This window comes from Truncatella angustata (genome assembly GCF_020726525.1).
Source record: "Truncatella angustata strain MPI-SDFR-AT-0073 chromosome Unknown BKA67scaffold_6, whole genome shotgun sequence".
Taxonomy (NCBI): Eukaryota; Fungi; Ascomycota; class Sordariomycetes; order Amphisphaeriales; family Sporocadaceae; genus Truncatella; species Truncatella angustata.
In genome coordinates this window covers 2,043,372-2,068,297 of record NW_025763386.1, presented here as the reverse complement: position 1 = coordinate 2,068,297, position 24,926 = coordinate 2,043,372, and the positions used below count along the sequence as shown (strand labels likewise).

The window sequence follows — 24,926 nt, the reverse complement described above, 5'->3', positions numbered from 1 at the left end:
GGCAATTGACGAAGGGCGGGGCGGACTCGATCAGAGTTTTCACCACCCCCAAGCAAACGAGAGCACCCACGCCCCGAATGGCGCGGGCGCAACGGAGAAACAGCGAAAAAGCAGCGAAGCGAATGCGAATGAGGCTACCGGCAGCGAACTACAACTTGTCGAATCGATGATAACCAGCTTAGTTACCCCCGAAAAGACTGGTGAATTAGCGGAGCTAATAGGCCGATGGTACCAGCTCCGCTCCCTCGAGGATGGGAGCCGCACGGCTAGCAAAGAGGATATGACCAAAGCTCTAGCCGGGCTACAACAAGCGATCTTACAGTCCGTATAATCGGTACAAGTGGCCCTCACGGAGAGGAAGAACACGACGGATACGACCTGGGCTAAAGTCGCAGCGGATACGCAGCTAGGACACAACGGGGTCGACCCGTGGAAGCAAGCGGTAATTGTACCGGCAAGCCGCGAGAGAGAGGTGGTAGTAAAAGGAATCCAAGGGGACCAGTTAAAGAATAGGTCTACTACCGAAGTATTAAAGGCAGTAAACAAAGCTCGTGGCGTTAACGATGCGATAGCAGTCCGCAAGCTATATAGCGGCGACACGGTAGTTACGTTTAAACACGGGGCTATCCAAACGGCCACTGCTAACCAACAGTGGGTAAGTAGCGCCTTCGGAGAAAAGGCACTACTTACTCGCCGGGAGGTAGCGGTACTAGCGAAAGGCATCCCAACAAAGCTATTACGGGTAGCCTACGATGAAACAAAGATCTTACGGGATATCCTCGAAGTTAACGAAGTGGATAACCACGTTACTAAAGCGAAGAGGAGCCTCCTAAAAGCCCCCCAGGCCTTGTACGGAGCTCTAATCCTCCACGTGGATAGCGTAGAGGCAGCGAAGAAGCTTTGCGACTACGGGCTAGTATGGGAAGCGTTAGTATTTAGCTGCGAACCATACGATGTAACGCTCCGGGTACGCTAGTGCTTCCGTTGCCATGAATACGACCATATCGCAAGGTTCTGCAAAAAGACACCACGATATGGCATCTGCGCAGCCACGGCCCACCTAGACGGGGAAAAAGGGTGCCCCTAAAAGGGCGAAAAGGGAACAAAACGCTGTATCAACTGCACAGGGCCATACCCTGCGTGGGACCGTAGCTGTCCAGCCGCGATCAAGCAGCGTGAAAGAGCGGCGGAGGCGTATACCCACCGACCACGTCAGTTCGAGGTCCGTAGCTACACCGAGGGATCGCAAAGCAAAGGACGGCTTACCCCGCCTAACTCCCTACCTACAGCCGACTATACAAGCCAGCCAAGAAGTGAGGATGGCTTTACCGTAGTGTCATCGAAACGCGGACGCCCAGTAGGCGGGTCGAAGAAGCAAGCCGCTTAAAGGGAACAGTCCGCAGCTCGGCTCCGCTAGTGGACCACTATAGCAAAAGATAGCCGAATGCCACCACCCTCTACAGCATAATGGGAATTACAACCCTCTATTAGAATACCGCAGGATCAAGGTCTAACGTGATACTAGCGTTAGACAAGGGAGGAGGTAGCGACTTTATTGCGCTCCAAGAACCATGGGTGAAAAACGGGATCATTTACTGCCCATCTTGGTCGAGCTACAAAGTAGTATATAGCAGCGGACGAGCAGCGCTCTACGTACACAAAAGATACGACATAACAACACTACACCCCCGGTTAGGCCACGACTGGGCATGTATTACACTTACAAAAGGCTTGGAACCAGTCACGATATGGTCTATTTACTCACCGAACCAAATAAGCAGCTGGGTTAGCCCTTTAACAGAGCTCCCAAGCGACGCTCTTAAAGGAAAGCACTTGCTCGTAGGGGATTTTAACACCTACCACCCGTTATGGGATATACACGGGCGAGAGTCAAGGCATAGTGAGAAAGTAACAACGTGGGCGCAACGGTGGCGACTTACGTTAATAACACCGTACGGGGAGGTAACAAGGAGCAGACACAACCAAAGGGACTCAACTATCGACCTAGCTTGGGCTACGGAAGGTACAGAGATCCTTTACGAAGGGGACCCAGGCTTAGAAGGTTCAGATCACCGGGCCCAAAGGGTACAAATCCTCAATAGCGGCGAAGCCGCAGCTAAAGGACTACGTACGATAGAAGGCTGGAACTGGGCAGCAGCCGACAAAGAGCTTATCCTAGCCGAAGCGGCCAACAGATTCGAGAACTGGCTACCCGTCCAAATAGCCGATGAAATCGACCAAGCAGTGGACTGGCTAGTAAACGAATTACATGAAATCGCAGACTTAGCAGCGCCAAAACGGACGGTAAGCACTGGCCACGGGGTACCATGGTGGAGTCCACAAGTTAGCAAAGCCTGCGCAGATACAAAGCGACGCCGTAGGGACTACTTACAAGCGAAATCCCTTAACACATGGACTAAGTATACCACTGCTACGCAGCACCAAAAGGAAGAAATAGCAGACGCCTAAGAACGGAGCTGGTAAGAAAAGCTAGAAGCCACGGCAAGGGACCGTAACAGCTTATGGGCGCTATAACGGTGGGCTCGACTACGCAGTTGGAAACCCCAAGATCAACATAGTATACCAGACCTACAAAGCAACGACAACGGGACGGCCACGGCCACAGGGACTACCCATAGCATAAAGGCACAAATCCTAGCGGAAAGGTTCTTCCCGAGCCCGTACGCGGACCTATACGACCTCGCTATAACACCGCCACGAGCGAGCAACGTACTCGATATAGAACAAGAGGTATCTATAACAGATATCAGCATTACCGTATCAAAGATGGCGTCATGGAAAGCCCCGGGAGACGACTTAATCCCGGTAGGACTACTAAAGAGCTACGGGGAACCACTCTATAAGATCCTAGCGGATATAACTACAACAAGCCTCGCTATTAGCTACTTCCCACGGCGCTTTCGCACCGCTAGAGTAGTAGTTATCCCTAAACCAAACAAGACAACAGCCCAAAGACGCACGGCAAGCGGGTGGCGACCAATAGCGCTACTTAGTACGATAGGGAAGGTTATCGAAGGAGTAATGGCCCGGAGAATCACAGAAGCAGCCGAGAAAGGGGGCGTCCTTCCTAACGGCCAGATGGGCAACCGTAAGGGCCGTTCTACGGAACTCGCTATACGTATCGTCGAAGACGTAGCGCATATAACTTGGCGGCGCGGAGGCATTGCCTCGCTACTATAACTAGACATAAAAGGAGCGTTCGATACAGTTAATCATACCAGGTTAATCGCGATCCTAGCCCAGAAGGGATTTCCGGAATGGGTCCGGGCATGGGTTACGAGCTACGTAGAGGATAGGACGGCTAGGCTACGCTTCGACGGCGAAGAGTCCACGCCCTTCTTACTAAACGCGGGCGTCCCCCAAGGCTCCCCACTATCACCTATATTATTCTTACTCTATATCTCTACCTTATACGAAGAGCTAGCAGCAAATTACCCATCGCTAATTATAGTAGGGTTCGCCGACGATACGAACCTACTTAGCGTCGGCCACGATGTAAAGACAACCTGTACACACTTAGAAGCAGCGTGGACGACGTGTAAGGCATGGGCAACTAGGCACGGCATGGACTTCGCGCCAGAAAAGTGCGAGCTTATACACTTTACAAGAGCCAGAGACCCGTTAACGTTAGGAGTTCGCCTCGGAAACGCAGCTATAACGCCGGTTGTGTCAGCACGGTTCCTTGGCGTCTGGTTCGATAGGAAACTAAATTGGCACGCCCATATAGAGAGAGTAAAATCGAAGTTCGCTACACAAAAGCTAGCCCTTACGAAGCTCGTACGAATGGCGTGGGGAATAGACTTCCTACGAGCAAGGCTATTATATACAGTAGTGATACGAACAGCCCTTGTATACGGAGCGGCTACGTGGTACACTATTAGCGAGAGACCCGTAGGCCCGGTCAAAGCACTAGCGAGCTCCCAAAACGAGTGCTTACGCGCTATTTGCGGCGTATATAAGGCTATACTAACGCGGATACTTGAAGCTAAATCAGCGATCCCGCCGCTAGACATTTATTTAAGCGCTTAGGCAACGAAGTTCGAACTACGGATTCGTAAGAAAAAGACTAATAAGCTATTACGTACCGCTTGCGCAAAGGCGACGCATATATTACGAGAAGCAAGGCCGGTCAGGCGAAGAAAGCCGTTACCGCTCCCCTTACGCCCAGCAGCATACCCGATCGAGAAGTACGAACGAGCACTAAGATGGGCCGAAGGACCAGATATAAGACAAGCTCTCTCTAGACACTAGCAAAAGCGTAGACAAAGCGATAACGCTTCGCAAGATGATCGCCAACGCAGAGCATTAGCCGACGAAGCCCCTGGAACCGGTCTAAAACAGTACGAGAAGTTTAAGAGGAAAGAAGCCACGATAATCTTCCAAATCCGGTCGGAACGGATTGGACTCGCAGCCTTCTTATTTAGAATAGACGCGTTCGGAGCGTATACACCCCTCTGCCGCTGCGGCGAAGCCCCTGAAACAGTCGTACACGTATTCCTTTATTGCGGATTATTAGAAGAGGCTCAAGCACGCCTAAGGAGCTTTATAGCTCCGGTAAGATTGGATACACGCCGCGACCTCGCCGCGGCTACGTTGATTCCGAAAGTGTCAAAGGTTCTAGTTCAGTGGCTATTATAAACGGGGAGACTATCTAATATCGGGGATAGCCAGTCTTTTCAGGGGTAGTTACGTTGGTTAGGTGAAAACCAACGTCGCATTATAGACATTATAACGTAAACGCTATTAGAGCGTAAAGCACACGAAGCGTACGGGTTTTGTCCAGCCCTTAAGGCAAGGTTTACCGTACGGTTTAACTCGGAGAGGTACCGAGGGACTTAGAGTCCTACGGCGTATTTAATAATAATAATAATTAAACTTATGAATTATAACTTATAACTAATATATTAACCCTAATAATAATACATTAATTTTAAATATAATAATCTCAATTAATTATAATTAATTCTTTAGAAATTAAATAAATATATAACAAATTTTGCCTTATATTTTAATAAAAAGTTTAATTATATTTTATATAAAGTATAGATAAATATATATATTTTAAAATTATTTAGTTATTTAATAATATATATTATATATATTTCAAGGTTTAAGTTTTTTTTTAAATCTTTTTATTTAAGCCTTATAATAAGTAAGTTCTTTAATCCTTTTTAATAATAAATCGTGAGTTTCTTATATATACTTTGCTAATACTACCACTTATTAACCTCGGCTTATTAAATTTTTATTTATATTATTAAAAAGGTAATGACTTAAAAATTTATAAAATAATAATGTATTCTTAAATTTCGAATCTTTTAATATTTTAAAATCTTTATTATTATTTAATAATAATAGAAATAAACTCGTAAAGTTTATTAGTCTTACTTACTAGTCGTTATTATTATTAATATATATATTTAAAATATAAGAAAAATAACAAACATTATGTTTTAAATAATGTTATATATTATTATTATAATCGTTATATCGGGTATTATTATTTAAATTAAGTATTTAATGTTAAAAAGCATAAATAAATACTTATAAATTTTCGAAAATTTTCGTTAAGTTAAATAATACTTAATTGTTTTCGTAATTTTTTAATAAATATTAATATTTTTAATTTTATTTTATTTATTTAAATCTAATTAATTTATATAATAATATATTATATTTAAATACAAAGTAATTATATTAAATTTATTTAAATATGAATTATTAAAGAGAATTTCCTTTTATAAAATCCTTATTAAGTAAATTAAATAATAAACTATAATTAATAATAAAAAATAAAAGTTTATTATAAAATCATTATTTATTAAATATATTGTTAGGCATGTTAGTATAGCCAACGTTATATAAAGTATGTTTAATGACTTATTTATAACATTAGCCTAGCCAAAGTTATGGCTAACTTTACGCTTATACCATGGCTGGCTTAAGGCCAGCCATGTATTAGTCTAGCCTAACATATATTAATCGTATAAGCTTTAACGTATTTTCGTAAGTTATTATCGAAGAAGTTTAATAATATATTAAAATAACTTCCTTCCCTTTTAAAACATAAGATTATTAAACAATATTAAATAATAAAATAAAATAAATTATATACGTCTTATTTTTGAATTTTCCTGTTTATTCTTATAGATTATTTATAAATATTTATATAAATAATAACGTTAATAATTCGAAGCTTAATAACTTTTAATATTATTAATAAACGCTTAAAACTAAATAAGTTTTAAAGCTTTAAAGTTATATATTAAAATTATTAAAACTTGATAATAGTTTAAATAGTTAAAAAAGTATTAATAAAAGAACAACTAAATATAACAAAAACTATATATTTTAATTTATATAAATAATTATTACTTTAATACCGAATTTAAACATTTGTTTTATATATAAATATAATTAATACTTTAATAATTATATTTATAAATATCTTTATTTAATTTTCTTTTATATATTATAAAATTTAATCATGTTATCTTTATGTTTATATATATAACATTAAAATTTTAAATATAAATTCTTTATTAAATAATAAAGAATTTAATTTACATTAGTTTTTAAATACTTAATAAGTTTATATCTGTATAAAATGACCCATTTGTAACAGCCGATATCGTAATATTTCCCTGTTTTTCAAACCTTGTTCGAATCACAGCGAGGGCTAAACCATTAAACGCCTTCCGTGTTAATGACGAAAACGGTGTTAAATCGGTCGGGTCACCGTTATCAGTGGATATAATGTCCCCTGGCCCTGATACTGAGAAAGTAATATTGTTGCTCGCTTGTGGTACGATATCTCCAGCAGCATCGACGATAGCTACCGTCACAAAGGACAAGTCATACCCATCAGCTGAAATTATTGCCCGGTCTGCTGTAATGTTTAGAGCTGCAGCGGCGCCAACCGTCTTCTTGCTTGCCTCGGCCCACTTCAAGCCATTCTTATATGCCACGACATGGAGATCCCCTGGTGAATATGTGACATTGTCCCAGCGAAAACGGTAGGTAAACGGCTCCTTGAGGATTCTGCCAGCTGATCTTCCATTCACAAAAAGTTCCGCTTCATCACCAGACGAGAAAACGTGGACAGGCGTCAATTGACCCACACGATCTGGCCAACTCCAGTGTGGCAAAATATGGGCAATGGGCAAGTCAGGTCGCCAGCGCGACTGGTATAGGTAGAAACGGTCCTTCTTGAATCCAGCCAAGTCGATAATACCGAAATAAGAGCTCCGTGCTGCCTCAAAGTCATCATACGGCGTGGGCTCACCAAGGTAATCCCAGCCAGTCCACACAAACTCCCCTGCGACATAAGGGTGAAGGTCCTGTTGCTTGAACACCTTGTCTGGGGAAGAAGCCCATGATGGTGCGTATAGCTCATAAGAGCTGACCTGTAGTGAGCTGGAGTTGCCACCATCTCCAAGTCCATCGCCAACAACCTGGCTCATATTGCTAACAACGGGAAAGATGTAAGTGCCGCGAGTGCTTAGAGTGGATGCACTCTCGCTTGTCCAGATCAGCTTTTCCGGATATCTGTTATGGAAATCAGGGAAAGTGCCAATCCACGAATTTCCTCGTCCCTCGCCCTGATAGTTAAGGCTTTCAACATCTAGGAGGTCCGCTAGTCCATCGCCTGGTTGGCCGTTGTTCAAAGCCGATGTCACCGGTCGCGTGGGGTCCTCCTCATGGGCGATATTGTACAGCACTCGGCCAGTCGCCGCGCCAGCGTCAGTTCTCTGTTCGGGAATCTCATTGCCGATGCTCCAGGCGATTACGGAAGGATGGTTAAAATCCCGACGAATAAACGATCGGAGATCTGGCTCGTGCCAATCAGCGAACAGTAAATGGTAATCATTGGTCACCTTTTCATCGTTCCACACATCAAAGGCTTCGTTCATAACCAAGAAGCCCATACTGTCAGCCAAGTTGAGTAACTCAGGAGCCGGTGGGTTATGCGACATGCGGAGTGCGTTCCCACCCATTTCTTGCAACAACTCGAGTTGCCGCTGCGCAGCTCTGTAATTGAATGCGGCTCCCAGGCTACCAAGATCGTGATGGTTATCAGTTCCTCTGATACGTACCTCTTCGCCGTTGATAAGGATACCTCGATTGGCATCATAAGTCACTGAGCGGATGCCGAATATTGTCTCATACTTATCAACGACCGAACCGTTGCTTGTAGATATAGACGTCACAGCCACATACAGATTTGGCTTTTGTGTTGGGGGTGGGCCCCATAGCAATGGTTCGGGAATGGTGACCGAGCCACTGATTGATTGCCTCGACCCAGCCATCACATTCACCAGCGCCCCTGGGATTTTAGCTACCATATCATCAGTCCCCTTAGGACTGATTACTGTTTCCACCGTTACAGCTTGATCTGATGTTCCCTTGTTCTCGACAGCCACGACAAGTTTGACTGTTGCTTCTTCCGCCGATACAGATGGGAAAACGATCCGCGTACCAAAGTTCTCTATGTGTACTGGATCAACCTTGACAAGCCAGGTGTTGCGGTAGATTCCAGCTCCAGGGTACCATCGTGACGAATCCAGGGCGTTATCGAGACGAATAGCAAGCAAATTATCGTCATTTACCTTAATGTATGGTGTCAGGTCTAACCGGAATGAAGCATATCCGTACGGCCAACCGCCGACAAGATCGCCGTTTAGCCAGACAGCCGAGTACGACATGGCACCATCGATGTCTAGGAAAATTGACTTGCCGACGTCACTCGATGCGAAGCTCAAGCTACGGCGATACCATCCAACGCCATTAGACGGGAGGCGTCCCATACCGCCACTGATGCCAGGTGCATTGAAGGGTCCTTTGATTGCCCAGTCATGTGGTAACGTGACTGCTTCCCACGAACTATCATCAAAGGATAATTGTGTAAACTCTAAATTGTAGCCAGGGGCGGTCCCATTCGGGCGTTGATGCTTGGTGCCATTGAGAATATAGTCGTTGGCCGATGGTAGCACCCATGGTTTCAATGTCTCGTTGTAGGACAGAGAGTCCGGGTTCGACGTGAAACGTGTAAATCTCCAGCCGCCATTCAAGCTTATGCGCTCACGAACCGAGGACGACACTCCTCGAGAGATGGAATGAGCCGTTGCTGAGTGCGTATTTGCCAATTGAAATAAGATACCTAGGATCATAAGCCCCCAGTTCTTTTCTACAATACAAAACATGCCTAGCATTGTCGTTATTGATGTCCTAGCGAAGGGCTGGTGATTAGAAACAAATTCATGTCCAGGACCTCTTGAATGTATGCTCTATTTATCTTGATCTTCGCTTGCCGGCTCACATTGCCCCGACCTGTTAAGATGACTACCACATGTGCTGGATGTGACCCAGCAAGATATAATAATTGCCGGTGAGGAGAACAGAACTGCATCGTTGACCAGGGCTTGGCAGCATTGAAGCGCGCCTGTCGGCGCCGAGAGCTGAATTTCAGACCCCGCTTGAGATATACAGTACTTTCGACGTTACATCATCCAAGCCTACGTCTAGGAGTTGATCCGATGTTTCGGCTTATATGACCACATGTTTGCCGCTACCAGTTGTAACGTAGCACATTACCTCGGACCATTTCGGACCGCGCGCTTCCCCACAGACCCCTTTCCTCTTTACTCCTTTCAGCCCATGAACTCAAACTATGGTTACGGATTTGTAGGTCACCTAATCAACTTTGGACTTTGATGCAATAGATCATATCTGCCGTGTCACACAAGTGTAAATTATTGATGAATCTAGCTAGTATTTATAACATCTCTATGCCAGGGGATCCCTTTCATTAGAGTCTACTGTATCATAGCCCTCGGCGAAAGGACGCCGGATGAAAGATGGACTGGTCGGGAAACCGTTAACTCTGCAATATATGTTCCCGGATGTGATGCATAGTGCCTCTCAGTAATATCATTTTCAAAATATCGTTGGATCGTAGGCTTTACCTTATTAAGCACGAGCCGGTTTCCTCGTCTAGGAAGCCATCGCCCATAGTCCGCACGTAAATGCGATTGATACCCCCGATCAAACCAATCTGTGGCTGCATGTGAATTTACAAGATATAATTTCGAGCAGATGAGGACAGCAGGGGAGAATTTTGCTTTTGCCTGTCCTAGTTTCGTACTGTCCTATAAGTCGCAGTCTAGCGATTCATATACACCAATTTATGGTAGCCCGTTCAACAATAACTCATTCAGTAATCATTAAGACCGGCACAAATATATGCAAGTTGCGATCTATGTACCTGTCGCAGTGGAACGAAAGGTTTGAAGTTGTACTAGGTCATATACCGAAAACCATTCCCCGTTCATGGGGGGTATTCCTCCCCGCACCTTCAAGTCAACGTATTTCAAGCTGATGTTGTCACTACATCGGACCCCAAGACGGTCAACACTGATTTTCCTCTCAGCCACCACGGATACGGCCTCCAATACCTACGACCAGCCGCACCACAGACAATGGCTGGTTCAGCCAATGTTGACTTGTCAGATGGCCGTTTGCTCCAACGTTTCTTCCTGACCAGAAACTTTAATGCATGGACTTTTGTCGACTGAGGAATAAAGATCACATTCCCCCAGAACTCATGCGGGTTTTGTTATGTAAACGGGTTATTCTCGTTATTCTATGATCAAGTCGTCGTCCATGGTCTAGAAATATGCCAAGGAGCTATTTTTATTCACCTGACTTGGAGGTAAGAATTGCATTGGGAGATTAGATTGGCATATGTCTAAATGACAGGACTTCAACTAGGTGGGTGCCTCGGTTTTATGCCTTTCGACGAGCTTGGGAGTCAGTTTTGATAGCTTCATATTAGCTTGCGGAGAAGGGAAAGCAACACGGTGGGCCTACATGATTTAGACCTTCTAGTTTAAGACCATACCAGTGGGATGTGGTGGAGTGATTGACCGGAGGAAGGTGCAAGGTTTGGACGTCGACTCTTACATAGTTGGCTCAACACCTTTTGCTCCGAAAATCGAGGGCAAGTCTGGGTCAAAGGCCGCGTGAAGTGCGCATGTGAGTTAGCAGCTTATATTTCGTCGTCAAGGCACAACAACATCCGGATGCTTTGAAGGGTTACAGAAACCACGAGAAAACAAACGGGGCAAAGTAGAAAGAAGAATATACATTTCCGGCTGCATGATGAGGATCCAGAAACTACAATGTAGGACGCTGCTCGCTCCGATGGACCTGTGTAGAATATAGCAAAATCCACATGCGTATCACAGACGATACAGGATAATGGCTTCCAGGTCCATTTCGCTTCACAATCCACGTTTAGTGCGGCGATTTCATACCACAAGTACACACACACAACTGATATTCCATGGACAGACAGTCAACTTAGGGGGCCGAATTGAACCAAATTCAGGTCGATGGCCGGTGTGCCATTCAACGTCTCAGGTCAATACTAGACCGTGAAGCCTCCATAGATGGTCGTAAAGAGCTGCTCGAGCTCCGCCGTCTGCGCGCTCGCTGCTCACTGGGATCCGACGGGTGTAATCCCGAGTTTCTTGCGAACAAGTTCAAAATATCAGTCAGTGTCACGACACCGGTCAAGCGCCCAGAGATATTCGCGCCCGCCATCGTAGACGTTGGGACCGAGGGGAAGTGTGTTCCCGTAGCCAGAGAGGACTGAGAGCTGGATGTTGAGTTTGGCACTAGAACAGTTGGGCCGAGGAGTGGAGTAGCAGGGGCCGAAGGCGAAGGCGAGGCAGACTCAACTACCCACATACGGTGACTTCTGGTTGCGACCAGTTTGGCGACTGCGAATAACCGTCAGCGAGACATACACGACCGAAGACTACAAGCGACCATACCGGTATGTGCGAGCGTTGAGTAGGGGTTTACATAGAAGACTGGAAATGAGTCCTTGCCCTTCTCTACGCCGCGTTCATTCAATATAACGGAAATGAAGTGCATGCATGTGCTCTGTAACAGAGGCAAACTTGCGGCATTGGTGAGAAGTCTGACATCTACTGTCGAGATATTGCCGACAACATTGCGGCCATTGTCAACAACCGCGACGCTCGACAGGCCCTCGTTGCTCATGAGACTGAGAGCATCGGCCAAGGGGTTATCGGCACTGCGAAACTTTTTAGCACTGCACGCCGACAGATTTGAGAGCGGCCTTACTTAACGGCAATTATCTGCTGAGAACCAATTCCGAGGTCTCGCATAAGCCTGGGATATAGCTCATCAATGGCCCTGAAATTGATGCCTTCGTTCCAGAAAAACTCAACAAGTCTAAGTTGGCTAAGCACGCCCACAACATCACCCGATGAATTGGTTACGAGAAGTCGATGAACGCCACTGCCGAATATTTCGATTACCTTGGCTAGATTTTCGTCGCCAGGCAGTGTGACTAAAGCCTCCTTCCGACAGATGGGCTATTATGCGCTTCAACATTAGCAACAAGGTAGACAAGGCGTAGAAGTTACGTTGCAAAACGTACCTGAATATCCCGCAAGGGAATGCTTTCATGTGCCTGCGCCTTTCCGACAAGGGAGTCGTAAAGTGAGACCAAGTCGTCTGTTGGATGAGCCAAACCAACGACTACAAGTAGATAGGCGTTCAAGTCGTTATGATCGAACGTCGACACGGCAATATCCTGAGAAGCGTCGTCCCGAATGAGAACGATATTGCTAGACATGTTCTTTAGCAGGAGCTGAAAAAGAAAGTTAGCCCAAAGGTGTCGAGTCAAAGAGACAAGTTGGCCGGGTACAGACCATGGTAGCGTCCTCAACGCTCGTGTCCATATCCACCCATTTCAGGTCATCCTTGGGGATGAGCTCGCCGACTTGGACATCGCGCCAGTCCCTGCCGGCGAAGCGGGGGTTTTGGGGCCTTGTTGTCGGTGGATGGTTGAGTAAATCCTGGATGGCAGCCTGTGTGAGGGAGGGATGTCGCTGGCTGCGTGGGGAAGGTGGAAGGCCTCTGAGATTCTCCGCGAAACTCTGTCGATGACTGGGTATCCTGTGAATGCTCGAAGAAGAATTTGATCTCGATGGAGGGGCTGGCGATGTGGCGGCTGCCTCCTTGGAGCTATCGATGGCCGAGCTCGCGTGATCCTTGGATTCATCCATGGTGGCCAGGTAACTATGATGAAAGTCCAAAGGGTACTATATGAATTTACACAAGCTGGCGGGCTGATGTGAGTATCTATATACTGTACTGAGTATGCTGGACTGAAGCAGACCAGCTTATTGCAGAAGCAGGAAGCCGGAGGTCACCCAGCCTAGCTTATTTCTCCCCTTCCCCGCAAGCTTTCTTCAATCGCAGCACTTGTAGGGACGGTCTGAGGCAGACCCTCAGTTGAATCCTTGGAATGTAGCTTTTGCTATTACACTTGACTTGAGATGGAAGCGGAGGGTTCGCCCGTTACCGTGTGTCCGCAGTCCAAGTTTGGATGACTTTATATGAGTTCAATGGGGCAATCCTGGAAGCTACTGCCTGTCTCACCAGCTCAATGAAGCGACTGAGAGGCGGGGTTGATAGTGGTAATGTACGATTGCATAACGGCCATGATTGCGAAGGAAATGATAAGATTGAATCGCGCCTGAGCGAGCGAGGTTGACGGATGAAGCTCAATACGCACCGTGAGCCAATGATTTGGATCAAGTCGGTAGAGTACAATAACGCGTCGCGGTCCGAGAGGTCCTCCCCTCCCCTCCATACTTTTGGTCAGGTTTCGTGCCGTCATAGGCTTACGTCTAGGCTTAAGCTTAGGCTTAGGTAGCCGCTGTTATCGGCTCTTGCAATACCCCCGCCATCAGCCACATCTTGGAGGGGTAATCTGTCTATGTACTCCGTATTCTCTCATTGTTTACCTCACAGGGGTCGTCGTTACTTCATAGCCCATGGCCACATGCACGGTGTGACACTACACTGGTAGAGTCGTACCTGGGCAGGCAGACACACAAACGTGGATGGCTGAGAGTTTGGCATGTTATTGGCAATGAGTTGAACAAATGGACACAGCACACATGCGTAGGTATGGGCTTAGGACCAAGAGAGAATAATGATATTGGGCGGTCTTGTATTGTCAGACAGCTCGGATGCTGCCCACTCGAGGCCAAAGTTGATACTGATATAGACAACATGGAAGAAAATGAATAGCACTAGACGTGATTGGGACCCGACCATAATAAGCCAGGGTTTATGTACGGATCCGTATGCATGATCAACCTCAGAGACCAAGTCATGTTTCATGGTGGAACACATGATTATTGGGGCGGCGTTTCTGCAACGAGGTTACAAGTAAAGGCTATTATGAGACACATGATAACAAAGCGAACCAGAAAGAAAAAGAAAGACAGATACGTGTTTCTTGACATGGAATCAAATCAGACTGACCGCGACGCATAACCTGGGAATCGCTTGGGTCTTGGGGGGAAAGAGAGACGGACACCTACCCTAGATATCTCTGCACAGTACACGCTAAAACAGGTGACCTGTGACACTGTAGCCTGTGACTTGTGACCTCAAAGCTGCCCTGCCCCACCTTTCAAAACATGGACACCCACACTACCTAACCTAACACATTTATACCACCTAACTCAAAGTACATATTATTACTTGTACACACCACACACACCAACACGCACTACATGCACTACATGCAGCTCCAGCTGAGCGTTGAGCCAACCCAGGAAACGCCCACCGCGTCTGTCAACGACCCATTCTCCGCCATAATTTTTTCTTAATAAATTTTTTTATTATTATTCTTATTCCTACCTTGAAGTAGTATTTCCTCGTTACTCGCCCGGCGTTCTGGTTTCTCCTTGAATCGCAAAGCGCCTATCCTCTTCACCAGAGGCTGCTTTTGCGACGACACTTCTTCTCTACACACTGCAGAGAAACCACCGCACCGCACCGCTCTCGCGCGTCTCGTCTCCCCAGACTGGACTTTGTTTTTTTTTTTGGAGCCCCTCCCCTCCCCTCCCTTGGTGCTTTTTGCTTGGGTACCTACGCAACCAACGCTAGAGAGGGACCCTACCACCGACTCCATCACAACCCCTCGAAACCTTCCACCCACTACACCGTACACAGTATAGGACTGCCTCACTTTACCAGTACCACGGTAGTTCACAGCAGAGCTTTAGGACCAGGACGAGGACCAGGACCACACCGGGCAGAAGCAACGTCTTGATCGCGAAGGGCACCCCGATCCGAACAAATCGCCGTCAAAATGTCCATGCTACCGCCTGCGGTCCATGCCGAGCTGACCCAGCTCCTGCAGGCCCTGCAGTCCCCCGACAACACAACCCGCTCCCAAGCCGAAGATCACCTCCAAAACAACTGGACTGCCTCGCGCCCCGAGGTCCTCTTGATGGGACTGGCCGAGCAGGTAGCAGGCTCCACGGACGCTCCGGTATGTTCACAATCTCTCTCTAACACTTGCTCTAAAGAATTCAAACCTTCCATTTGCCTCACAAACCGTCAAAATCACGGTAGATCACAACTTACACAAAGCAGATACGCTCTTTCGCCGCCGTCATCTTCCGAAGGATATCCTCCAAGAGCCGCAAGAATGATAAGGGTGACACCGTCGAGATGTTCATCTCTTTGGTCCCTGACCATGCCACCGCTATCCGCCAGAAACTCCTCGAGGCCCTGGCCAATGAGTCCGACCGTACTGTACGCAACAAGATCAGCGATGCCGTCGCGGATGTCGCCAGGCAATATTCCGAAAACAGTCAGTGTGTCCCGATTCCCCGCCTGTCTTCAAACGAGACTCCAAAAGACACCCAAAAATCCCAGAACGAGATATTGATGCAAACTTCCGCGCAGATGATAGCTGGCCAGAGATTCTCGGTGTCCTTTTCCAGCTGAGCTTGTCTCCCGACGCTGGCAAGCGTGAGACCGCTTACCGTGTCTTCACCACCACCCCGGGCATAATAGAGAAGCAGCACGAAGGCGCTGTCTTGGAAGCCTTCGGGAGAGGTTTCAAGGACGATGCTGTCGGAGTAAGCATCCATGCCCGAACTATACTCTACTCTACTCTACTCCGTCCTACTCTACACTTATCTACTCTGCTCTACATGCACTTCCCGCAAATGCAGCGACCTGGACTGACTTGTGACAAACTGACAGGTACGATTGGCCGCCATGGAGGCCTTTGCCTCCTTCTTCCGCAACCTGAGCAAAAAGGCACAACCGAAGTACTTCGGCTTGCTGCCCGATGTTCTCAACATCCTGCCCCCTATCAAGGATTCTCAAGACTCCGAGGACCTCAGCAAGGCTCTCATCGCCCTTATAGACCTTGCCGAGACTTGCCCCAAGATGTTCAAGCCTCTTTTCCACAATCTCGTCATGTTCAGCGTCGGCGTCATTCAAGACAAGGAGCTGTCTGACATCGCACGCCAAAATGCATTAGAGCTCATGGCAACCTTCGCCGATTACGCGCCGTCAATGTGCCGCAAGGACCCATCTTACACCAACGACATGATAACTCAGTGTTTGAGTCTCATGACTGACCTTGGAGAAGACGACGACGATGCTGCAGAGTGGCTCGCATCCGAAGACGTAGGTTTCCCCCATTCTGAAGAATTATCCCTCCAAGACAATCCCAGCCCGAGAGGTCTCCAGAACTGACCCCATGTCTAGCCCGACTCGGAGGAGAGCGACTTCAACCATGTTGCTGGAGAACAGTGCATGGACAGACTGGCAAACAAGCTCGGTGGCGAGACCATCTTGGCCCCCACGTTCAACTGGCTTCCTAGAATGATGACTTCGATGGCCTGGAAGGATCGTCATGCTGCTCTGATGGCCATTTCTGCCATCTCCGAAGGCTGCCGTGATCTCATGGTCAAGGAGCTCAGTCAGGTCCTCAACCTCGTTGTTCCCGCCCTCAAGGACGCTCATCCGCGAGTTCGCTGGGCGGGTTGTCAAGCCCTTGGCCAGATGAGCACCGATTTCGCTCCTACTATGCAGAAGGAACACTACGACACCGTTCTCAAAGCCATCATTCCTGTTCTCACGTCACCAGAGCCTCGTGTCAAGGCTCATGCTGCCGCCGCTCTTGTCAACTTTTGCGAGGAGGCCGAGAAAAACATTCTTGTGCCCTACTTGGACGAATTGCTTTCTCATCTTTTCCAACTCCTGCAGAACGACAAGCGCTTCGTGCAAGAGCAAGCTTTGTCGACCATTGCCACCATTGCCGATGCTGCCGAGGCCGCCTTTTCAAAGTACTACGATACACTTATGCCGCTTTTGATGGGTGTTTTACAACGGGAGAACGACAAGGAGTTCCGTCTGTTGCGTGCCAAGGCAATGGAGTGTGCCACTCTTATCGCCCTAGCTGTCGGCAAAGAGCGCCTTGGTAATGACGCCATGAACCTCGTGCAGCTGCTCGCCTCTATTCAGTCTAGCATCACTGATCCCGACGACCCGCAAAGCCAGTATCTCATGCATTGCTGGGGCCGAATGTGTCGTGTCATGGGAAGTGATTTCCTCCCATTCCTGCCTAACGTCATGCCCCCCCTGGTAGAACTGGCCAGTGCTAAGGCCGACATTCAGCTCCTCGATGACGACGAGCAGGTCGAGCAGATCCAGCAAGAGGATGGATGGGAGTTGGTGCCATTGAAGGGCAAGATGATCGGCATCAAGACGAGCACGATGGACGACAAGCATATGGCTATCGAGCTCCTCGTTGTTTACGCACAGACCCTCGAGGCAGCTTTTGCGCCTTACGTCAAGGACACCATGGAGAAGATCGCCTTGCCGGGACTTGCGTTTTTCTTCCACGATCCTGTCCGATTCATCTCGGCCAAGCTGGTGCCGCAACTGCTCAGCTCTTATAAAAAGGCCTTTGGACCTACCTCGAATGAACTGCGTGAGTTGTGGTTGGCTACTGTAGACAAGCTGCTCGAGGTTCTCACGGCCGAGCCGGCGATCGACGCTTTGGCTGAAATGTATCAATGCTTTTACGAGTCTGTCGAAGTGGTCGGCAAGGACTGCATGTCGTTGCAGCACATGGGCAAGTTTATCGACAGTGTTTTGTCCGCCATCGAGGATTACAGAGACCGTGTCGCACAACGAGAGCAAGACAGGGAAGGCGTAACGGCCGAGGATGTCGAGGACGAGGCCGAGGAGCTGCTGTTAGCCATCGAGGATGACCAGACGCTCTTGTCCGATATGAACAAAGCCTTCCACGCCATCTTCAAAAACCACGGTGCCGCATTCCTTCCCTCATGGGAACGTCTCATGACCACATACGAGACCTTCCTCAACTCGTCGGACCCTACACAACGGCAGTGGGGCCTGTGCATCATGGATGATGTTGTGGAGTACTGCGGGCAGGAGAGCATTCGCTATGCCAACTACATTCAGAAGCCCCTAGTTGATGGCTGCAAGGACCCGTCCGCAGCGATCCGTCAAGCAGCGGCTTATGGCATCGGTGTGGCGGCCCACCGTGGAGGTCCATCGTGGTCACAGTTTCTCTACGGCTCTATACCTTATTTGTTCCAGATAACACAGGTGCCCGATGCGCGCGGTGATGATGCCGTTTACGCAACGGAGAATGCCTGTGCTGCCATTGCCAAGATTCTCCATTTTAACAATGCCAGTGTGCAAGACCCACAGGCTGTCGTGGCACAGTGGGTGAATACCTTGCCCGTTACCAACGATGAGGAGGCAGCGCCATTTGCGTATGGATACCTCGCAACATTGATCAGCCAGTGAGTCCACCCCCCCTTCCCATGTTGAGAGTTTGTTTCAGACGCCGTGGACTGTGTGACGTACTGACACGTGACAAATAGACAAAACCCGGCGGTTATGGGTCAAGCCGACAAGATGTTTGTGTACGTAGCGCAAGCACTGGAGGCCGACATGCTCGGCTCTGGAGAGGTGGCACAGAGAGTTGTACAGGCCACCAAGGCGTTGATGCAATCATCTGGAGTTAACGCCCAGTCGTTGCTACAACAATTTTCGCCCGAAGCGCAACAGACCATCTTGCGCTACTTTTCCTGAACTGGAGGAGGGTGGTGATTGAACGAACGAGGGTGAAAAGAAACGGAGAAATCTTGCTATATGCTAGAAGAAAGACTATCCGATGAAAGCGATGTCGAGTTGGGAAGGAGAGGAGAAGAAGAAGAAAAAAGAAATTCCAAATAGAGCGGCGTGTGAAGAGTGCACATTCGACATTCGAGGCAGATGCAATGACGGGCGAGAAACAAGGCGCGCCACTCGAGGGCAGCCGAGGCAGGAATGACAGAGATGAGAACTCTTTGATGATACCAAAATATATTCATTACTAGTTACAAGGATTTGATCTGATTTGCTTGTTGGGTGCTTGGAGTAGATACGACGTGGGGCTACGTGTAATTGAGGTAGGTATGCAGCGTAACTTGCGTAAGGCGGGCGGGGCGGGACGGCCGGTGAGTGCTGATGTGATGGATGTACTTGGAAACACCGACGTGTGCTCAAGGGCTTTACTCGAAGGAAGTTGCTGGCCAGTAACGGTATATGCGTTTGCGATGTATGCACATGTACATAATTATACGAGGCAATCATAACCACGTAGACGACATGAAAAGTCACAGCTTGCAGCACGTAATGTACATAATCGCCAATCGCAGCGCCGGGCGCCACATCCCGCATCCCCGCTGTTTTTTTCACCCTGACCAAGCCTGAACCTGAAGTCAGCTCAAGCCCCGACCATCCACCTGCTACTCGATCACTGAGTCGACTTACCGCAGATTGCCACTACGGATTACACTGGGCTCATTGGCTGCTGTCGGGCTCTCTCCTGCAGCTACCTACCAAAACGAACCAGCCCTTCAAGTATTCAGATCGAAACGTTCAACCTACTCCTATGCTCTGCGAATCCCTCAAGTCCTTGCATCTTATGCCACAGATCACATTTGCTCACTGGTAACCCTCGTACTGTCATCAAACCTCGCGTCGTCCATGTTGACCATCCGGTTGACAGTCATCGCCTCTCCTCTCGTCCCACAGGGCCTCTCGATGCCATAACGGTACACTAGTATACGGCATCCAGGAGCGCGCGATTTACATGTTCATCTGCATTCACCGCTACAGCCTGCCATAAACAGGCATTGTTCCAAACTACAAATTCCCTCCTCTATCGCTGTGCGTCTTCGAATCGGGTACCGACGACATATAGCGGACAACGAAAACCATCTACCAGTACTACTTGAGGTAGCGCCAACTTCTGGTCGCGGTACACGTTCGAGTCAGGGCTTGCAACCTCCGACTTGGAAGGCCTCGGAGGAGATTACGAGATGAAGTTGTAGCCCGCCCTGTGTCGAGCTCAAGCCGGATAAAAAAAAAACCTCTTCCCATGCCAATACTTTCCTTGTATCTTGGGTCAAGGTCGCAGATGCCACCAATCAAATCAAACTGCATGCCATTCGCGTAGTATATTACAGCACGGGGAAAAGAGAGGGTGATAGTGAGAGAGAGAGAGAGGGAACAAAGAAAGAAAGAAAGAAGGAGAGAAGGAGAGAGAAAGAGAAGAAAGCCAACACCACATGTATCTGTATTCGCGGCCGCCATGGACAACTCTTCCGCTTTCCAGCTCTCTCCGGAGGACCTGCAGCGTCGACATGCTCGACAACGCAATCAAAGACGTGCTACCTCAAACTCTAGTTCTGGCATGCACCAAATGCCAATCTCCCAGCACATGTCTGCCAACCCCGATGCCTCCCTCGTAGGAGCCGACAGCCTCGACGACATCATTCGAGACAATCATCACACCATACAGAATCGGAGGAGGAGCCTGCCACACCAGCCCTACGCCGCCCAGATGTCTCCCTCCGAGGCCAATCGCCACCTCTCCATGATGGACTTTGGCGGCAACGGCATGAACGGTGTCATAAACCACGCCAACGACGCCTATGGTGATCATCAGTTCGGCATGATGGGCTCTCCTGTTGACGGCATGTCCGGTGCCTTCCCCAATATGAACCACAACATGACCATGCCCGGTACTTCTGGAAACTTCTCGCCTCGCAGTATGCTTGCCCATGACTTTTCCGCCAACATCACACCGGAAATGATGGGAAACATGATTGCACTTCAGAACATGAACATGGGACAGATGGCCGCCGTTTCCTCGGCCATGAACCTCTATCAATCAGGTATGCCTACCGCCTATTCCCAGGCCTCTATGGACCCTATGGCGAGCGAGCTTGCCATGGATCTGGATACCGCCGCCAACCAGATGAGCAACATGCCCAACCCTGCTGCCTCGGGGATGCTCCTGGACGGATCTGACTCGACAACTATGATGGCCACATCTCAACCATTCATCCCTTCGACCCAGCCAGAGCAGACCCAGCCGGGCTCAAATCCTATTCCCAGCCCTGGCAATTCACACACAAACCCCTCCGCAAACCCTCAGCCCCGCATCTTTTCCATGCCTAGCACCAAGGCCATCCCCCCCGACTATCAATCCCCCATGCCGCCAACCTCCAACCCGAACGGTATCAATGTCGCCCAGATACAGATGCAGCCTCCACCCATGAGTGCCCTCAGCCCCAATCCCGGTCAGGCTCCCTCATCCGCGCCAAAGGATCAGAAGACCATCTACTCCAAAAGTGGCTTCGACATGCTCAGAGCCCTCTGGCTTGTCGCGACGCGCAAGAATGCCCAGGTCAACCTCGGTGCGGTGGACATGTCATGTGCTTTCGTCGTCTGCGATGTGACCATGAATGACTGTCCCATTATTTATGTGTCGGACAATTTCCAGAACCTGACCGGGTATAGTCGTCATGAAATCATTGGCCAAAACTGCCGTTTCCTCCAGGCCCCTGATGCCAAGGTCGAGGCCGGCACCAAGCGTGAATTTGTTGACAACGGCGCTGTCTATAATCTCAAACAGAAGATTGCCGAGGGTAAGGAGGTACAGCAGAGCCTCATCAACTACAGAAAAGGTGGGAAGCCATTCCTAAATCTCTTGACCATGATCCCGATACCCTGGGATACGTCCGAGATACGATATATTGTTGGGTTTCAAATCGATCTCGTGGAGTGCCCAGATGCCATCACGTCATCCCAAGGGCAGGGTTCTCTGCAGGTCAGCTACAAACACAATGACATCGGACAGTACATCTGGACGCCCCCAGCCACTGCCCAGTGGGAGCCAGAAACCGGTCAAACTCTCGGGGTTGACGACGTATCAACACTGCTGCAACAGTTCAACCCTAAAGGTGTCGTTTCAGATTGGCACAGGCAGTCGTGGGATAAGATGCTGCTAGAGAATGCCGACGATGTCGTGCATGTTCTCTCGCTGAAGGGTCTATTCCTCTACCTGTCCCCGTCATGCAAGCGTCTTCTTGAATACGACTCGACTGAGCTAGTTGGTAACTCGATATCCACCATTTGTCACCCTTCCGACATTGTTCCAGTTACGCGTGAGCTCAAGGACACTACAAATGGATCTTCCGTCAACATAGTGTTCCGTATTAGACGAAAGCAAAGCGGTTACACTTGGTTCGAAAGCCACGGCTCGCTATTTGTCGAGGCTGGCAAGGGCCGCAAATGTATCATTCTTGTCGGACGAAAACGTCCTGTATTTGCGCTACAGCGTCGCGACCTTGAGAAACACGGTGGCATTGGGGATAGCGAGATGTGGACCAAGCTTTCAACCTCGGGCATGTTCCTCTTTGTATCCTCCAACATACGGTCCTTGCTTGACCTTCAACCAGACCAACTGATAGGGACCAGCATTCAGGAATTGATGAGGAGGGAGTCGCGACCGGAGTTCGGACGTACTATAGAAAAGGCTAGGCGGGGCCAAACCGTCACTTGCAAGCATGAAGTCCAAAACAGACGTGGTCAAGTTCTTCAGGCGCACACAACCCTCTATCCCGGCGATGCTTCGGAGGGACAGAAACCTACGTTTCTCTTGGCTCAGACTAAGCTATTGAAGGCATCCTCCCGGGCCATCGCTTCAACCGCCACTCTCAACAAGCAGGGGCCTTCCAATAACAACACATATGACCCAAAGTCTTTGGCAGGCAATTCTACAGGAAGCAGCAACGGTTCACCAAAGGAGACGGGAGTAACATCGGCAGCTGGGGGCGGTGACATTCCGCCAGGCACCCAAGATGTTGCGCTTGCGTCCGATGATAACATATTCGATGAGCTCAAAACGACGAGGTGTACGAGTTGGCAGTACGAACTGCGACAGATGGAAAAGGTCAACCGTGTATTGGCCGAGGAGCTACATGGCTTGCTATCGAATAAAAAGAAACGGAAGCGCAGAAAAGGTGTCGGCAACGTTGTTCGTGACTGTGCTAATTGTCATACCCGCAATACGCCTGAATGGCGACGAGGTCCGAGTGGTCAAAGAGATCTGTGCAACAGTTGTGGTCTTAGGTGGGCCAAGCAGGTAAGCATCATCGACGTTGTGCAACTGTCGTGTCAGGCTAATCATGCGTCGTTCATCAGACGGGCAGGGTCTCTCCGCGGAACTCTTCTCGCGGTGGTGCCGACACGGCAAGTAAGAAGTCCGCCTCGCCCGTGCACACGTCTTCCCTCACCCGTGAGGTCTCGCAGGGAGAGGTCAGTGAAAAGCCTTCCGAGACTGACTCAGCCGGCACTGCGAACAGGTCCCTGAGCTCTAGCGTGGGTCCCAACACGAGCGCTGTTACCACGCCCACCGCACTGAAGACTCCTTCCAAGCCGCCACTCAGTCAGCCACTTCTAGAAGGCGGCGCTGAAGGCGGTCAGATGGCTCCTATCCGGGAAGAGCGAGAAGCGCCTTGAAAATCCCTTGCTACATATTCACTTGCTATGGCTCTACATTCGATGCGCGTTATCCAGGGTCATGTTCAATTTAATTTTGAGATACCACACAGTCTGCTCTTTATTTCGAGGTCATTTAGGTTTCATCATTTAAGGTTCATCGATATCAGTAGAGATGTCGTTGCGTGTACAAGATACGACACGCCAACAATAGGGATCTTGCGGGGAAGGAAGAATGCATTCATGCGGCGTAGGGGGGTCCTGTTTCTGCTTCTCATGGACTCGGCTTTGCACAACCTCATGGAAGATATGGGAGATTACAAGGTTGATCTTTAGAGCAGCGTAAACACAGTGCTCCGGAGACGGCTTTGACTGTGCACCGTGAAAAGCTACGACGCCAACGATTAGGGTATTGGGCGTAGGTGGATCTAGCAGCACACGCTCTCGGTCATTGTCTTGCTTCACTTGACATTTTGGGTTGTGCTTACATGGTTCAGGTACTTACTGACATGCCGATACGACGTACACGAAATACGAATGGCCTTATATTTGTACTCCGTTATCTACTACGTGACTAAGCATCATCTGTACCACGGCTAACCAATTTTCTATGCCTGTAATTTAACCTTGGCTGTTGTTTTGGTCTGTTTCTCCTGTCCGTCTGATGACTATTCGCCTGGGTGTATTTGTTAGGGATCTGGTCTGGGACTGGTCGTCTGCGTAATCTATCGAGTTTGTGAGTGACTTCAAATAGCCCCGTCGTGAGAACTCATGTAGTTAACAAGGCTGAAGTCGGGCTCTTATAGGTTAAAGGCTTGTGCAAGAGTGTGTGCTGAGCCCACAATCGTCGGGTATCACGGATCAGGGGCTTTGGGGCACACAAACATTATACACAGAAATCGATAATTTCTGCATGAAGCACGAAACTCTGCGCGACTGCAGTTGCTGGAGTCCACTCCACATGATGTAGATATGCCTCCAATATAATTTAGCTATGCTAACCTTTGGTCTGAGTCTTTCGTGTCGTGTTCTATCGCCCACTTACCGAGCTGAGCTGGGACGAGAGAAAAATTTCTATTCCATCCTGTATAGCAGTCTCAGCAGTAGTTCAATTACGTACTGGTCTCTTTTCTGCTGCTACATTAGTCGCTATAACCTCCCCGCTGATTTTT

The 24,926-nt window shown here is 48.5% G+C and overlaps 4 protein-coding genes across 4 annotated transcripts; 2 read left to right on the top strand and 2 right to left on the bottom strand.

Annotated features, from left to right (window-relative positions):
• Nucleotides 1-6,510: 6,510 nt before the first annotated feature.
• On the bottom strand, nucleotides 6,511-9,584 carry BKA67DRAFT_572990 (beta-galactosidase). Its single transcript, XM_046103321.1, has one exon. The coding sequence runs from the start codon at nucleotides 9,231-9,233 to the stop codon at nucleotides 6,597-6,599; it is 2,637 nt and encodes an 878-aa protein (XP_045956376.1). The 5' UTR covers nucleotides 9,234-9,584; the 3' UTR covers nucleotides 6,511-6,596.
• Nucleotides 9,585-11,430: 1,846 nt separating this feature from the next.
• BKA67DRAFT_521064 (uncharacterized protein) lies at nucleotides 11,431-13,124 on the bottom strand (the record flags this gene model as incomplete). The annotated part of the gene is made up of 5 exons (XM_046098238.1): nucleotides 11,431-11,804; nucleotides 11,859-12,124; nucleotides 12,175-12,428; nucleotides 12,494-12,706; nucleotides 12,768-13,124. The coding sequence occupies 5 exons, from the start codon at nucleotides 13,122-13,124 to the stop codon at nucleotides 11,431-11,433; spliced, it is 1,464 nt and encodes a 487-aa protein (XP_045956375.1).
• A 2,105-nt stretch (nucleotides 13,125-15,229) lies between these two features.
• BKA67DRAFT_520421 (armadillo-type protein) lies at nucleotides 15,230-19,011 on the top strand (the record flags this gene model as incomplete). Its single annotated transcript, XM_046098179.1, has 6 exons — nucleotides 15,230-15,412; nucleotides 15,517-15,736; nucleotides 15,832-16,007; nucleotides 16,135-16,566; nucleotides 16,648-18,719; nucleotides 18,801-19,011. 6 exons carry the CDS (start codon nucleotides 15,230-15,232, stop codon nucleotides 19,009-19,011), a joined length of 3,294 nt encoding a protein of 1,097 aa, XP_045956374.1.
• A 1,675-nt stretch (nucleotides 19,012-20,686) lies between these two features.
• On the top strand, nucleotides 20,687-23,775 carry BKA67DRAFT_521623 (PAS domain-containing protein; the record flags this gene model as incomplete). The annotated part of the gene is made up of 3 exons (XM_046098293.1): nucleotides 20,687-21,496; nucleotides 21,584-23,413; nucleotides 23,458-23,775. The coding sequence occupies 3 exons, from the start codon at nucleotides 20,687-20,689 to the stop codon at nucleotides 23,773-23,775; spliced, it is 2,958 nt and encodes a 985-aa protein (XP_045956373.1).
• Between the last annotated feature and the right edge of the window lie 1,151 nt (nucleotides 23,776-24,926).

Excerpts from the sequence above, each read along its gene's own strand:
- BKA67DRAFT_572990 (XM_046103321.1), bottom strand. The coding sequence starts at position 9,233 with ATGCTAGGCATGTTTTGTATTGTAGAAAAGAACTGGGGGCTTATGATC.